Raw genomic sequence first — 16,372 nt, forward strand, 5'->3', positions numbered from 1 at the left:
TCCCTGAGCAGTTTTGCTGGCCCAGCAGTGAGGAGTTCAAGTGAGATTTATACCTGTAACTGGGGCAAGCACCTTGGCTAAGAGATTGTCCATATCTGGAGCAATTTCTTCCTCCTTAAAGACAGACAGAAACCTCATGCAGGCAGTCTTTCATGAGAGGGATAAAGAGAAGCTACTTATAGGCATTCACTTGGGCTTTTATGGAAGAAGAAACTAGGGATTAAGTACAACAAAGGTTAAGGCAGATGGTTGCAGGAATGTAACAAAATTTTGGCCTCTTCATGACACCTATGAAGGACAGTCTACAGGAAAGTGCTCACTACAATCCCATGGGCTCTGGGCTTTCATCCAGGGGAGCTGCCTTTTCCTCCAGCTGATTTGCAGCACCACTTGGCCATTTTACACCTTTTCTCAATTTTTGGGAATTTTTAAGCAACCAAGAGGTGAACATTCCAGTCATTTCCACTGCCCAGACCACAACACTGAGCAGAGGAGAGAGGAATAAGTTTGAAAGTTTATTATCTCCTCTTTGGACATGCCCAAACTAGCAATCAGCTCTTGTTAATACAGGTGGAAATACCTGAGGGGACATTAAGGTTCACCCTCTCTTCCTTTTATTCCACTCAGGCTAAGAAACAAAACACTGACCTTGGGGTTCAGGGATGGAAAGGATTCCTTCAGCCTATAAAGGTCTGGGATCACAAATAAAACACTTCTGGATCTCCTTAATTAAACACAGCAGAGCATTCAGTTGTGCCTTGCTAAGTGGTGTTCATGCAAAGGGGATGAGCCCTTCTGGCAAGATAAGTGTGCAATTCCCTTCTCTTCCCCACTGGAGCAGCCAAGCAGGGTCAAGGCAGCCCAGGAGAGAGATGTGCTGCCTGTTTGCTTGCTCCTGTGACTGGCTGCCCATGTAGAAGCTGGCAGGGAGCTGGAGTGTGCCAGCCAGGTTTTTGCAAGCATGTGAAAATTAACAAATCTCACCCTGAGCTGGAAAGGGCAGATAATTGAGAAAATTGAAATTAAGAGAGAAAAAAAAAAAAAAGAAAAATGAGGGGAAAAAAAGAAAACATGGAGATGAGCCAAGAGGAAACACTTCAAAGGCCCATAGCCTGCAGCCCACATTAATGACAATAAAAAGATGGGACCCTTACATTTTAATCAAAGGCTTTTTTTTTTAAGGTATAATAACTCTGCCATGCAGGACCTGGCCCCCTGCCCCCACAGGTGTTGGAAAGGCAGACTGGCAAGAAGAAGCTGTGGCTTCCTCGGCTGCCTTCTTTCAGCACTGCCTTTGAGCATCAGTGAAAGGAAAACAAGAGTGAGCAGGGCCTTCAGGAGAAATGCCTCGAGGGGAGAAGCTACAGGAAACCAAAGGAATTAGAAACATGACTGCAATCTAAATCCCAGCTTCCCCTGGCTGGTCTCTATGAATACTGCATGTAGGATGGGAACTGGAAGCTGAGAGCCAGCTGAACCAGCAGCAGGAGGCAGCAGGATGGCACCCCATGGCTTTGTTGGCCCCAAGTTGGGCCACTCCCTGGGGGCTCCCATGATGGGGGAAGCGCTCCTGGAGCAGTTCTGTGTCAGGAAAAGGAGATGCACAGGACTTTTTTGGTCTTTGGCTTCTTGTTTTATTGTTATCTTATCAAAACTTCAGCACGTTGTCTGCACCAGACCTTGCATGCAGGAAAACAGCACAAAATGGCTAACAATCTCGTGTTACAAGGCCTTTTAAGCCTAATCAAAAACTAAGTTGCCCAGTTAAGAAGTGACACCTAGATTATTTTCCCTTCTAACCCAATAACTGACCCCTAAAGACCTGCAATGTGGATTTTCCCACCCAATTACAAGATACCACCCAAACCCATGAAGAAGAAGGAAGAAGGAAGAAGGAAGAAAGAAGAAAGATGAAAAAGGAACTCGAGACAACACCCCATACCCTCCATCTTGTTCCCATATACAACATATTAAAAATCCTAAACCCTAAATTTCTCATCCAAGTGACATACTATGCTACTCCCTGTAATCTATTTCACGCTTTTGTGGTCTCTAGTTTATCTAGAGGCTTTGGAAGCTTTCTCCATGAATGAGGGTCAAAGTCAGTGCTTCTCTGGGACTCAGAACCCCTCAGGGCAGACAGAGAAATATTCCCCATGCCCCGGGTTTCCACAGCACCCCAGAGCACTGGGGCAGCCAGTGGCACCTGCCTGGGCAGATCCAAGTGGAGCTGTCAGGGATAGAGGTCATGGAGTGGCTGATCTGTAGAGATACAGACACGTGTGAGAGGGGGTAGGTGTGACCTCAAATGCCTAAGAAAGATGCTTTCCTGTAATCCGTGCCCTCCATGCAATGGAGACATCCTTGTCTGCTCTCCTCAGGCAGGACCAAAGGCAATCAGTGGGGCAAGTGTTCTGCACAAGAGACCAAACCAGAGCTTTTCTGGGGTGCAGGTATTGGGGTCCTTGTTCCCTGGTACATCTTTGTGAAGGAAGGGGGGAAATGGGAAATGGGAAAGGAAGTAGAGCAGCACAAAACCCGAGGAAAAAAAAACCAGAACAAGGCTGAGTGTGCCATAGGGTGAAGAAACTCTCCTCAGAAAACAACATAAAATTGTTTCCATTAGTCTGAAAGAAAAGACAGTGAAAAAAATGAGAAAGGTTTACAAAGACAAAGCCTCAGTTAAACTAAATAAACCAAACCAAACCAAACCAAAAAAACACCAGAGAGAATGAATAATTCATGTAACACTCACTTACTTACATAGAATGAAGACAAACGATGGTGTATTTAGTTGTAGACAGAAGCTGAATTTTTTCATGGGCTTTTAAGGCAGTGCCATATGTAGCCACATGTAGCAATAGCCTGTGATTCAGTGACATTTCCATAACAGCATGAAAAAATGAAGGCCAGAAGGAGTGACACCTGGATTAAGCTGCTCAACCTACTAAAACTTGTGCCCAGGTAGCAAGGCAATGAGGAGACATCATATTTGGGTAGAGAAGCTGCAACTTGGACAAAAAAAATAAACAGCCCTTCCAAAAATGAAGGGCTATTCCACCTATTCCAGCAGATGGTAAGGTGCAGTAGACAGTTTGAAAAAGAAAAAAAATCCAGTTTTTGATACACATTACAAATTGTTAGCTTCTTTTCCTTAGAAACAGCCAAGACAGTATGCTACTCAAAAAAAAACCCTCTGACACTGAACAACAGAGAATATTTCACATGTGTTGTCTACACAGGTTGTTCAAAACCTTCAAAGGCATGTAGTGATTTTTGATAACAGTTGCAGTATTTCTACAGTCTGGGCACTTTTCATAAACAAAACTCTTGGATTGTTGCAATTGCAGGCTGTTAGGAAAAGCCAGCTCTCTGCAAATATTCCTTCTCAGTCCAAAATTTTAGAGCTTGCTGAAAAGTCTAATACTGCACAAAATCAGAGTAAAGTGAGCACTTTATTCTCCCCAGAATCATACTGTAGGAAGCAGAACTTCAAGCTTCAAACAGAATATTCTTTTGCACCCAAAATCCCATTTCTAGTAAACTCCCTATGAAGTCTGCCGAGGATCTTTTGATCCTCATGCCAGCATTAAGCCTGATAAACCAAACACTGCTCCCTGTGTAGGTACACAAAGGGAGGTGTTTCTGGAGTTGCAGCTGAAAGCAACTCAGATTTTGGCAGAGTGTGCTAACATATGAGCCACAGGGGGTTTGCTTTGCAAGACCAATCTAGTTCCATTTAATTTACGATCCTTCAATAGTGACAAAACTTGATGAAGGAAAAACTGTGCCTGAAAACTCTACTGCCCAGTTTTAACAACCAGCCTCATTGCAAATTTGGTTCTCTGGCACCCTCAGACTGTCAGGGCTGCACCACCACTACCCCCTGACACTTGTGACAAGTGGCAAAGTAGCTGTGTGATGCTGCAAAGGACAATAGGCTTTTTTTTTGGTTCCCTGTTGGTGTTTAACCAAGCAGCAGCACCTCTGAGCCATTTTAAGGTTTTTGCTCACAGCTAGCTGAACTGGGAAGATTTCAATGATCTTCAGGATATAAATAGATCCAAAGTCCCTTTGTGCCTGGGGAGTGGGAAGGTGACACTTCAGCACTTATGACCTGCAATTACTCTCCCACCCAACAGAATAGACTTTGTTGTCTATTGTCTACAGCAATTACTAGGGCATGAGTGGTGTCATTTCTAACAGGGCCAGACACAAACAAGCATCCTGGTGTGCCTCTGTCTCACTCTCCCTCGATCCCTCTGTGATGCTCAGCCTGCAGAGCTCTTCCCACCAGTGGCGTGGAGTTGCCAAGCAACATTTATCGTGTCCCTCCATGGGCCCTGCTCATGGCTCTGTGGCAGATCAAGCTTTTAAGAAAAGGGGTTGTTGTGCAGAGTGAAATAACTTTCCCTCTCTCTTCTATCTTCCTACTTGATGAGGTGAAAAATGAATCATTCTGAATATGACAGGAATGCAGGATCAAATCCTGCATTTGGTTGCTCTGGGGTAAATCCCATTGAAAATTGTCTTTGGGGAATAAATTCACTGCCAGATACCAAGGACCAGTGCACCATACCCAGCACACACATCCAGGATACAGCAAATATTTTTTTGCATCATACACATTAGAAAAAGCAGCTAGAAGAAGTCAAATCATTATTGGCAAATAATTTATTCAGCCACAGTCACGAAGGAATTAATCTTATCCATTATTCTCAAACATGACTCAAGCAATTCCTGGAAATAACACAGCTAAAGCTTCTAGCTCTGAGCTGCAAACCCTAAGATTTAAATTCTTATTTAATTCCACAGCTCTTTCCCTCTTGTTATTATGTTCAACAGTGTGCTGCTGCTGTTCGTGTGCCAATGATACAAGGTTAGAAGGCTTAGACAGTTCAAAATGTTCTCTCTGCATCAGTAAAGCTAAAAAGTACAAAGCAGCTCTTACAACTGAGAGCACTCAGGCCATCTGGCACAGTGGCTTCAGTGTGAGCTCCTTGCTCCAGGGCTCTTGGCATCTACCTGGATGTCAGCCACCAGTGAGAATGCCTGGTCTGATCCCAGTTCCCTCTGGAATGCAGCCCCCCAGATCATCAGAATTCTCTGCATTCAGCTCTGGGGGAGTGAGACTGTCAGAGCAAAGGATGGGGTTACAGGGATGGGTCAGGGCAGCTCTGAAGCAGAGCCCTGTGCTGGAAAGGCTGAAGGTGATGTTGGCAGATGTGTTCACATAAGTAAAGGTGTATGAACATGAAGCTGAACTTCAACAAAAAGATATAGGATTTTCTGAAAAAAGCAAATGGATTTTCCATTGCATTTTCTCAGTTATTTAAGTAAAATAATGCCCTGCAAGCATGACTGTGGGATTTTCTTCTTGGGATGGGTTTAAAGCTAGGACTCCTGTCTGAACTGGTAGTTTAACTTCACTCAGAAGTTAACAAGGCAAGGAAATACCTCAACAAATGATCCTTTCCCAATATCTTAGGATGTAGATCCTGGGGGGATGCCTGTTTCTCTACATTTACCCTGTACAGAATAATTTAGACTAAATCACAGAATCACAGGATGGGTAAGTTTGGAAGGGACCACTGAAGATCATCTGGTCCAACCTCCCTGCTCAAGCAGGGTTCTCCAAAGCACGTCACTCAGGATTGTGCACAGATGGCTTTTGAATATCTCCAGGGAAGGAGAATTCACAGCCTCTCTGGACAAACTGTTCCATTCCTCAGGCACCCTCACAGGAAATAAGTTCTTCCTCTCGTTCAGGTGGAACTTCCTGTGTTGCAGTTTCTGCCCATTGCCTTTCAGGCTATTTCTTGGCACCAGGAAGAAGAGCCTGGCTCCATCTCTGTGACACCCTCCCTTCACACACTGATAGACATTGACAAGGTCCTCTCTCAGTCATCTCTTCTCCAGATACCTTACTTCTAGAAAGCTAACATTCTTGGAGATGAAACCTATCTCTCATAAGTAATTCCTCAACTAATGTGCACCCTCCTTACAAATACTTCATATAAACCATATTACTTTAATTCTTTATGAAAAGAAAGTATTCAAAGCTTTCCTAAAGCAAAGACATATGTTATCCTCTAAGCCAATTAGCCAATAAAAGAAAGGAATTAGATCAGCTTGACAAATCCATGTTGATTCTCTTTTACCACCTTCTTATCCTATAGCACCTAATGAATTGTTTGTTTCATAATTTGTTGAGGTTTCTCTGTAGTGATTCAGCTTAGCTGGCTGATTTAAATTTCCTGGCTCTTTTTTTTTTTTTTTTTTTTTTTTTTTTTTTTTTTTTTTTTTTTTCTATCTACAAAAATACCCTATTTGCCCTTTTCAACTCTAAAGAGCGCTCTTGATATAGAAGTCCTTGAAGTCCATTCCTAACTGTTCACAGACTGTTTTCACTGGACAACCTGCAGGGGAATTCCCTCAGGCCAAGCAGTTTGAATTCACTCAGTGTAAGGGTTGTTTAAGTCACATCCCTTGGCTCTGGCCCATTCCCATACCCCTATAACATATAACATCAGTGTGACTTCTGTTATATTTATCTAGCACTGACTGCTTTGGTGATAAGGGGAGTCAAATAGGCAATGATGACTCCAACCCTTTGCTCTCCTTCTGTGCTCTCCTTCTGTGGTACATAGTTTTACGGTTTTATTCTTTCTAGCATTTTTATAGCATATTTATAGGATTTCTTTTTCTTCCCTTGCAGCCACCTCTTGTTCATTCTTTGCCAGGACCCTTTTGATTTCATCCACACGTGCTTTGGTATAATTTTCTTCTCATTCCTAGTCTGCTGCTGCTTGAGCTTTCAAGAAACAATTAATTTCTCATTTTAAGGCATTAATGAGGTCCTCACCCACTTTTAGTGTTTTTCTTTTGTTCTATTCTTCTCCCTGCCTTAGGAGATCTCATCATTGCACCTCTGCTCCAATCTCTAAGTCAGTGCTTGCTGGCCGGTATTCCTTTTTCCTTGACTCAACCTACCAATTCCCTGATGTTTCACAGCCAATTAATCCTTCTGCTGTTCCTACTTTCTCTTTTCCATGTGTCTGGGAAGCTGATTAACTCATAGCTTGGTATATGTACTAAGGCTTTATATTCTTCCTGTTTAGCCCTTACACTCCTAGCCCTTGGGCAGAGACATTTCAGATGTTTACCAGATTGCTCCATTCTTCTCCCAAGTGCCTCATTTTCACCTCTATTAAATTTCCCATTTTCCTAACTCACTAACCAGCATGCTGCCTGGTTCTTGGAAGACTGCTGCGCTGTAAAAAAATCCCAAGTTTTTGTCGACACTGTCAAGGATTTGTCTGGCCCACCTGTGCCACCTTCCACAGAGACCAAAGGAAACCTAGCAGCCCCTGGAAAGGAGCTAGCAGTGATCCCAGTAATGGGCAGGATTTTTATTTCAGTGATGGCAGATATACGAAGGAAGCAGCAATTAATCCTTCCTGTTTGCCTTCTCTAAGGATATCAAATTGTGTTGTAAACACTGGAGATTTAAACCTCTTTGTGACCCCTTTCACCGAAAATAAATATTAATAACCCCACTTCACAGACAGGGAAACAAACACAGGAAAACTAAATGGCTTTTTATGGAGATGCCGAGGCAAAGGCAGGAGCTGCCAGAGCATGCACTGGAAACCATTCAGGGAGAGCCATCAGTCAGGCCTTAAGGAGCAAGGGGGCAGAAAACAGGGTTGTGATTGCAATTACATCAGCTGGTGAGTAGCCAGCCCCTCAGTGCCCAGAGCTCAGTTAGCCAAAGGCTACAGCAGTTTACTGACACTGGAGTTATTGCCAGAGCATCCAACTGATGATTGTTTTTAGTGGTAGATTTGTCTTCCCTCTCACTGGTCCATGCATGAGCTACAAGCAGCTTAATTAAAGGCTAAAAAAGCCCCTGATGCTAAAATAGCTGCCTTGCCATCTTTCTGGAGATGGTGCTAGACTCATAGCAGGGCATTTCTTTCTGCCTTCTCCTTTCTCTCTCACTCCCTCCTGTTCTCTCACTTTTTAAAAGTGAAATAAAAGAAGCAGGAAAAAGAAAAGATGAAGAAAGTAGGCCACAAACTGCTCCATCAACAATAATATGCCACGGATCTTCCAGGACCTGTCTGAGGATGTGAGTCCCTGGAGAGAAAGCCCAAGGCCAGGGATGATAGAGGCTCAACCCTCATGAAAAGCACTCACAGACCCCAGAGCACAATGCCGCGCTGAGGATACGGACTTGGCTGCCGTTTATGGAGTGGGGAATACAGTGGCAGATTTATTCTACAGTAAAGAGGGCTGTTTCTTGGTAGCACTAATACTGACACATTCTCTGGGGACGGAAGAGGATGCACAAATAGGAACAATTCTCCCATTTCTCTGCCTGTGTCTCCCCCAAATGCCCCCTACTCCTATTTCCTCCTGTTCATTTCTCTCCTTGCACTGAGTCCTCTCCTTCCTTTCTGATTTATACCTTATTTCTTTAACCTTGTCCTTCATCTTTTCCCAATGAAATTACATGGACAGGGTTTTTAGTTCTCCAAGATTTTGCATATTATCTTCAACTTGTGTCCAGCCCTCTCCCTGGAAAACCATACAAGTGTTTTCACACAGAGGGTCAAATCCTGCTCTCACTAAAACAGGAGTGAAAATTTCCACACTGTAAGGACCAGCCGTGGGACAGGATGGGCTGACAACAAGCTGACAGAAGAGGCTTTTAAAATTATTCAGCACAGCTTAAAGAGAAATGTCCTAACAAATCATCACTGCTCATCATTGAAGTGGAAGCCAGCGATGGTAAATACCACCACCTCCTGCACAGAGTAACTCCAGCTCCCCTGTCATCAACTGAAATCAGTATAGAGCAAACACCTGGGCAGTTTTATATCCCTATTCCCCCCTCCTTCTTCCAAAAACACACACCCACTTTCACTACTATATCTGCCGTTTTTATCTCACAGTGGAGCAGGAACTCGGAGAACAAACAAATTGGTCAAGAGCACATAAGAGATCTGTGGCAAAGAAAGAAATACAATATGAGTGTCCCAAATTGCTGCCAAACAGTCTCTGACTCAGGCTTTGCATCTCTAAGGGATGGATAGGGGCAGTGGATCTTGTCCAAGGACTGATAAGACAGGAGATAGCTCTATCACCCACATCTCTGCTGTTTGGCAGCAGTAGAGCAGCAGTGGAGGAGCAGGGCTGCTGTCTTTCCCCCTCCTTAATCTGCTTCCTGCCTGCTTCAAAAACAACTCAGTGCATGGTTGTTTATTATTATTATCACTGTTATTTTCCAGAGTGCTGTAAAACTAGGGGATAGAGCACTCTGACAGCCTCATAACAAACAGCAGATAAAACTAATTAGATTTTGTTCTTCCTTCAGTTTGCTGACTTGATTCTTTTTTCTTTTTATTGTTTAATTATTTATTTTTTTATCCCAGAGGTTTACACACACACACACACACACACACACACACGTATTTCACTGGCAAGGCATCCTTGGGATCATCTCTGGCAGGAACGGGCTATTGTGGCCGGGAGACCCAAGAGCTGGTCAGGGGCTGAGACAGAGGGTGCAGTGTAGTGCAGGGCTCAGCACAGCATCTTCCACCCACTTCATGTTAACTGGTGGGGGGAGGAAGCAGAGCGCAGGCATTCACAGCCTCTAAGAGAGTCAGTGTGAGACAAAAGGCATCAGTAAAGAAAGTTAATGTGCCTGGCAGGAGCCCAGAACTGCTGCAGCAGCGGGGACCAGGCCAGTGCCTCTAAAACCGTCTCTTCTGGCCATTATGGGAATATTTGGCGTGAGTCTCAACCTGACAGCCTTGCTGACTCTTGAGGAAGGACAAAACGGTGGGGAGCGGGGCGACTGCCCTCTCCTCCCTCTCTCCCTCCCTTTCTCCATCGTCTGTTTCCAAATTCTTTGGGATTATCTAGCGACAGCAAGAAAAGGCGCTGCTCTCAGTGCTCAGCACTTCGCAGGCTGAAGTGAGGTGACGGGCCCCGGCGCAGGGGACAACGGCTTCATTCACTGGGGGATACCAAACCAGAATTACAAGTGTGCAAGAATAAACAAGGCCGGAGTTAATCTAAAGTTGTTTTACACTTTGTTTTATTAAAGTCAATGCACTTCCGTTCCTCTGTGCAGAGCCTAGCTCTGCTTAATTACCATGACTCAGGGAGAATTTTAATAGCGTGGAGCGCGCAGTGCACACGGAGGCATTCTCCTGACCTCTAGAGGTCTGTCAAAAGAAGAGGAGCATCTGCTCCCTCTGGAGAAGTTCCTGGAGAAAAAGGAGGCAGCCCACAAAACTGCTTCTCCTGAAGTTATCCAGCTGCCATTCCCAAGTGGTTGGTCACCCACCTGTCCTGCTGCACTTCCCCACCCTTGGGCTGGGGGCTTCTCCTGCCTACTGCCTTCTGCAGCACTCTCACCACTTGCTGACAAGCTTTGGGCACAGGCATGGCATGCTGCCAGGGAGAAAAGACTGACCGGGTTTTTCATACCACGCAGCAGCATTTTTGCAGGTGTGGTTGATGTCCAGGGACACTGCTCCCAGCTCAGCTGCTGCATTTGGATCCCAGACACTGAAAACACCCTGAGGACCTCTGCCATCTCCCCACCTCCTGCAGCTCCTAGCAAAGGGATCTCTGAAATGGTGGTATTGCTCATACACATTTGGCTCCAAACACACATGGAAGATACATTTTTTTATTATATAATGAAAACTCTTGCACAGTTTAGTCAGCGCAGAATTTTCCCACTGAACTGAGTTCCCCATATCTTAAAAAACTCAGAATGAAACAGCGAGAAAGCCAAATATTATAGCCCAAATATTTTCATCTCATTAAGGAAAATGCTGATTTAAGAAGATTTTTTTTTTTTCGTTGCAATAGGGTTTATCACTGGTAAGCCTTGGTAAGTGCCCTTCAGCTATTGTTTGTGGCACAGTTGGTACAGAAAGCAAAGTGGGTGCAAACATGCACATTTACAGACACAGATATGTACAACAGTGCTTTTTACCCAATGTTCTGGGGATGTGCTGTATGCTGAACACCCCAGAGCATGCCTTTTGTATGCTGCCACGTCAGTACCTTAGCACAGTGTCAAGTTTTTGTCGTGCCTACAAACATTGGATTTTTAAGTTCATTATGCACATACATTGTTTCTTTGTTAATAAGCTTTGAAGCAGTATTATACAAACTGTTATAATAGGAACACCTGTTTCACCTCTTTTGTGTCCCTTTGTGTGAGCCACCCTTTTATTAAAATTCAGTATTGTGTGCAACAAGCTGCATGCTAAACCAAGCAGAACAGGACATCTGTACAGAGGCACACACCACACCTAATGAATTAGTCTGGGCTAAGAAGCTCAGCTTCTAAGGACCCAAGCTGCCTGTCTTTGAGCAGCATCCTAAAGAGATAGACACAGAGGGAACTCTTAATGTGCTAGGGAAGACTTTAAGGTCTGTGGATACTGAAAACCAAGCAGGACAGGAAGAAGCTTTTTATCTAAAGAGCAACCTCCTGCTGGAAAATATTGTCTAGGTAGTCTGAGGAAAGGTGCTCAGAAAACATCAGAGCGTTTCATGTTCTGCACTAGGAATTCTCTTCAAAACCAGCATAAAACCAGGAAGATGACACGGTGCCTTTAATAATGCACCAATATTAATAATAATCATCACTGGTAATCACTGGAGTCCTTGCAGTCTGTAATGCTACATTGCACATTCATCCTTGTCCTTGAACCTCACAAAGCAGTGACAGAGTTGGGAGCCTCTTGCATCTTAAAATTAGCTCAATTTGGATTCAGGGCAATTCCCCATTTGCAGCAGCAGAGTCTAAGCGACATGGCAACATCAGGCAATGTGAAGTGTAAGATGAAGTGCCATGGCTTCATGCTTTAGAGACACAGAACACGTGTGTGGATTCTCTGTCTGTGCTGGATTCTCAGGAACTGGGAGGTAATTTTGGGAGAAATCTAATTTTTCTCCATTTGGGGGTTAAAGACACTGTTCTTATTGATGCTTGGGCAAAATTCACTCCTGGGTTTTGCCACTATCACTAATCTATTGGTGAATTTAGCTCAGGTTTCCAGAGGATCACTATGACTTGTCACTGCTGCTTTCCTTACTGTGGCACATTGGATTTCCCATGCTGTTGCTGAGATACAACCATATCAGAAATATGCACAGCCTGACCCAACCTGTTGAAGGCACTGTAAAAATGCTGATCAGACAGAAATCAGAGACATGCTCTACAGCTCAAGAGAGAATGGCAACAGAGAGCTCTGGTGAAAGGCATCAATAATTGTCACTTCTCCAGGCAAAGGCTGCCTAAAGTCAGAAAAAGAGAATCATCTCTGATTCCTTGGTCTCAAAATACTGTTCCTTAGGTCAACCTGTATGAAGCCATATACTAGAGGCAGCCATGAAACTGGGGATTATGTTCAGGAATGGATGACCTCACATAGTACCACCTGGGCTAGTGGCCCCTCGCTCTGCCTTGGGTACAAAGTGTAAGGAGTCATTCTCAGCAGATGTCTGTATACAAATTACACAAACATACAGTCAACTCTCCATTCAGAACCAGGAGCAACACTGGGAAGGGTGCTGAAGCTGGCAAATAGGCAAACATGAGCAGTGACCCATTTTGTTGCTGCTCTGCAAGACGCAGCCTTGCTCACACAGGACTGCTCTCAAACCCGCTGTACAGCCCAAGCGCTGTTGAGCCCAGAGGAAGAGCTGTGCTGTTGGGTGCTGGCTGGCTGGAAATGTAGAGCCCCCTCAGAGCCCTGGAGCTGCATGTCTGTCCTGTGGTCACTCCTTCATCTTCTGTCTCGTCTTCCACACACGAGAGGCACTCCTGGATCTCTTGGTCTAGCTCCAAGAATTCCTCTTCACCATCACAGCTACTGGCAGTGTCATAATCAATCTCTTCCACACAAGGAGGTTCATCATCAGACTCCAGGCTGCTGGTACTGCACCTTCTGCAGAAAAACCACAAGAGAGACTGGACGTCACCAAAGGAGGAGGTGTTTGCAGGGGGAAGAGCAAGCAACAGGGAAATGCTTTTTCTGGGTTCAACCTTGGCTCTGTTAATAAGGGATGAGGTGGTACTAAGCAAGCTCTGGTATGTCTTTATGTCTGTCTCCGCAATGAGAGTGATAAAATGAAGAGTGATATTCACTGACCTCTCAGGAGTAAAGCATTATTATTATTCCCATCACTATTACTGCTATTGCTAATACAGAAGCAGGGTGCTTTACATACAGACAATGCCATTCTTGCCTTGAGGCACTAACAAAGGTTGCAGAAGCTGAAATATAGCAGAGAAGAAGGCATTCAGTTTCCAGAAGGTTGCTGGTTTAATCATCATCCCCCTTGCTGTAGTTCCACATTTAGTGTAAGACCTAATTAATCCAGGTGGTTGAAGTGCTTTGGCATCTTTTCCTCCTGTTCTGTGCAAGCTCAGAGCACTGCTAACAAGAAGCAGCACAAACAAAAAATGGAGCCTCTTGGATCTTCAAGCACCCTGGCTGCAGGGAGGACAGAAGCAGCAGGAGTGGCTGTGTTTTGTGAAGAACATGGAAAGGCTTTGGTAGTGTGACTTCCTGCGGAAGGGCCAAACTCAGAGTCAAGCCTGAATGGCTGAGGAAAGACTCTAAGTGGATGTCACAGCCACATCATCTGGCTCTCAGAAAGGCAGGTTACCCCACCTTGGCCTCCTGCCATTTACTCAAAGGAATGGCCACAGGAGCTCTCCTTACATACCCACTTTCAATGCATGAGGTTTGCCTGATGCAATATTTATGGCAGAAAAGTGACCACTAGAGTAGATGGCTCTGGGGGTCCTTCTCCTCCCAAGCTGCCTGCATCCCATCTGGCTCTCAGCCCATGAGGGCAACGGGGTAATTTTTTGAGACCAGAAAGAAGCCTGTGATTTCAGTGCTGCCTGGGTCACAGTCTGGATAAATCAGGGGAAGAGATACTGCATTTTTCACCTCCAGGTCAATGTTTTCGATCAGACTCAGAGCAGGAGAATGTATTGCTTTGGGGGACAGGGAAAGGAATAATAATATTCCACCTCTGGGCCAGAGTTTTTTTAAATTGTCCCAAGCTGGGAAGGATGAATGGCTTGGCAGATGGAGCATACACAGCTTTAATGTGTGGTCTGCTTACTTACATGTCAGTAACCAGAATAATCTCCCAGCTTTCAGCTGTTACACAGCAGTGCCAGCAAGTGAGGTTTCAGAACATACCAAAGGTGTAAAGTATTGCTTTTGGATGTATCCCCTCTTCTGCACTCCAAGAAAGGTGTAAGATTTTCCTAGGTCTGAGACTCCAGATCTTAACTGCATACAGACTATTCTGCAGCAGAAACAAGCAGTGTCAACTCACATCTCCTTCTCAGGCTGATCTCTGGCTTAGTTTACTTCAAAGGCAGGGTATAAAGGATTTTCTGAAAGCTTAATAGAGCTGTACAGCTTAAAAATAAATAAAAGAATAATTATGCACTTTTACAGTTTCTGGCTCTACTTCAGTCTGCTCAGAAATCTGGGTCAGGAGGAACTCGTACTGAAAATGAGGATGTGACATGAAACAAAACAAACAAACCAGGACAATCCTTCCAGCACAAACAGCAACAGCAATGGTCTCAGCTGAGTCTGACCAGTGGGTTTGATTTTTCTTTTATTTTTCATATGCAGGCATGGCATGAATTACCATGATACTGAGTACCTATGATAATGTTCAAAGCTGACTAAACCCAGGGGAACCAGAATTTTCATTTATAAGCCCTGCTCTTGCAGATTTGCAGTCAAAAAGAACCAAAGCATACCTACTTTCAATATTGCACTTGTACATTTTTAAGGAGCTGCTAATGCCATTGGGACAGAACATAGCTGTTGCCCAACTCACTGATATTTTACAGATGGAACCGCTTGCAGCCTAGGAACTGAAGGTCAAGCATTTGCATTAACATGATAATTGGGGGGAAAAAAGGTTAAATCTGGGAAGCCAAATAACAGGATCTTCTGAATTTTTCAATAATTTAAGTGATTTTAGGACTGTATTTCTGACAAAAAAAGGGAAAATGCCTCCTACCACAAAAACATTTTGCTAATGAAGGGAAATCTGGAAGACAACAGAGAATGAAAGACAAAAAATAGAAAACTGCCATTTCTTTGCATTGAAGACTGAAGGGATATTCTTTAGGAAGCAAGCATTTATTCATAAAACATTTGTAATGGGCTTCCAGAGGTCCCCCTTGTTGCCTGCCTGCACAGCACACAAAACACCAAGACTATGAGAACTCAATTTAGGGGGCAGTTGTGCTGCAGAAAGAGGTTCCCCATGAGTGAGGATGTGCTTAGACCTTGATTGGAGGTCAGGAAAGATTTTCTTCGTCATTAGCTCTGCCCTTTGCTCCTTTGCTGTGGCAGTGATGAGCAAGGCAGTTAGCGCTGATCTTAGCAGTGGCTTCTCCAGCCTGCAGTGACAGCCCTGGAGCAGAGCTACCAAACGGCAAAGGGATGGCACCAACCTCCTCCTGCTGCCAGCCAGGGCTGCTGACTGTCACACTGCTGACTTCAAAGTTGAGAGGATCTTTATCACACTAACATATTCTACAAACAGTTACATCTCGGCACTACATGGAACTTCACATCCCAATAATTCACTTTCTGATGCAGGAAGATTTAAAATGCATTACGAAGCAACACAAATGGGCTGGTTCCAAGCAGCAGGTTCTTCTGAAAGAGGAGAGGTGGCAGCATGTGGCACGTGGAGGAGCCAGCCAGTTCCACCAACTGAGCGCCAGTCCTTGCATGTGCTTCCCCACATCACAGAGACCATCTCCTTCCATGCAAATGGTGAAACAGGGTAAGGAACAGGATTGCCAATATCTGTTGACTATTGTATTCTTTCCCAACAGAGTTTTGGGGGCTTGTGTGTTTAGTTTTAATCTGATCTTTAAAAGCTGGAAAAGAATACATGCGACAAAAAATGAAACAAAAACCAAAAGCAAAGCAACAACAAAAAACCTACCCAGGAGACATGAAACATATTTATCAAAGAATGATGATGTTGTCTTACAGAAGGTAAACAAAGAGGAAAACCAATGACAATACATTATAGAAATCCAAGACAAATATAGACTATGAATACCACTGAACATGAACACAGTGCAGAAGAGAGGGGGGAAGGCTGGTAATATATTCTACAGCCAGCAGTCCTCCAACTTTCACAATAAAACATGTACACATTTGGTTGATCTTCAAAACCTACAGCCTCCTAGCCCCCATCTATTCCAGCTGATGGGAACCACAGCAGCAATTTGCAACTTCATGATGTGATAAATAGAATTTCTTTG

At 44.2% G+C, this 16,372-nt stretch overlaps 1 protein-coding gene across 1 annotated transcript in view; it reads right to left on the reverse strand.

The window, feature by feature from the left end:
* Nucleotides 1-10,744: 10,744 nt before the first annotated feature.
* The window catches only part of AGBL1 (AGBL carboxypeptidase 1), a 247,124-nt gene continuing 241,496 nt past the window's right edge, over nt 10,745-16,372 (reverse strand). Inside the window, exon 23 of the mRNA XM_053954983.1 lies at nt 10,745-12,989. Within this exon, the coding sequence (XP_053810958.1) occupies nt 12,683-12,989 (307 nt within the window). The 3' untranslated portion in view covers nt 10,745-12,682. The remainder of the gene's footprint in view (nt 12,990-16,372) is intronic.

The sequence above is a fragment of the Vidua chalybeata genome, chromosome 13 (assembly GCF_026979565.1).
Source record: "Vidua chalybeata isolate OUT-0048 chromosome 13, bVidCha1 merged haplotype, whole genome shotgun sequence".
NCBI classification, from domain to species: Eukaryota; Metazoa; Chordata; class Aves; order Passeriformes; family Viduidae; genus Vidua; species Vidua chalybeata.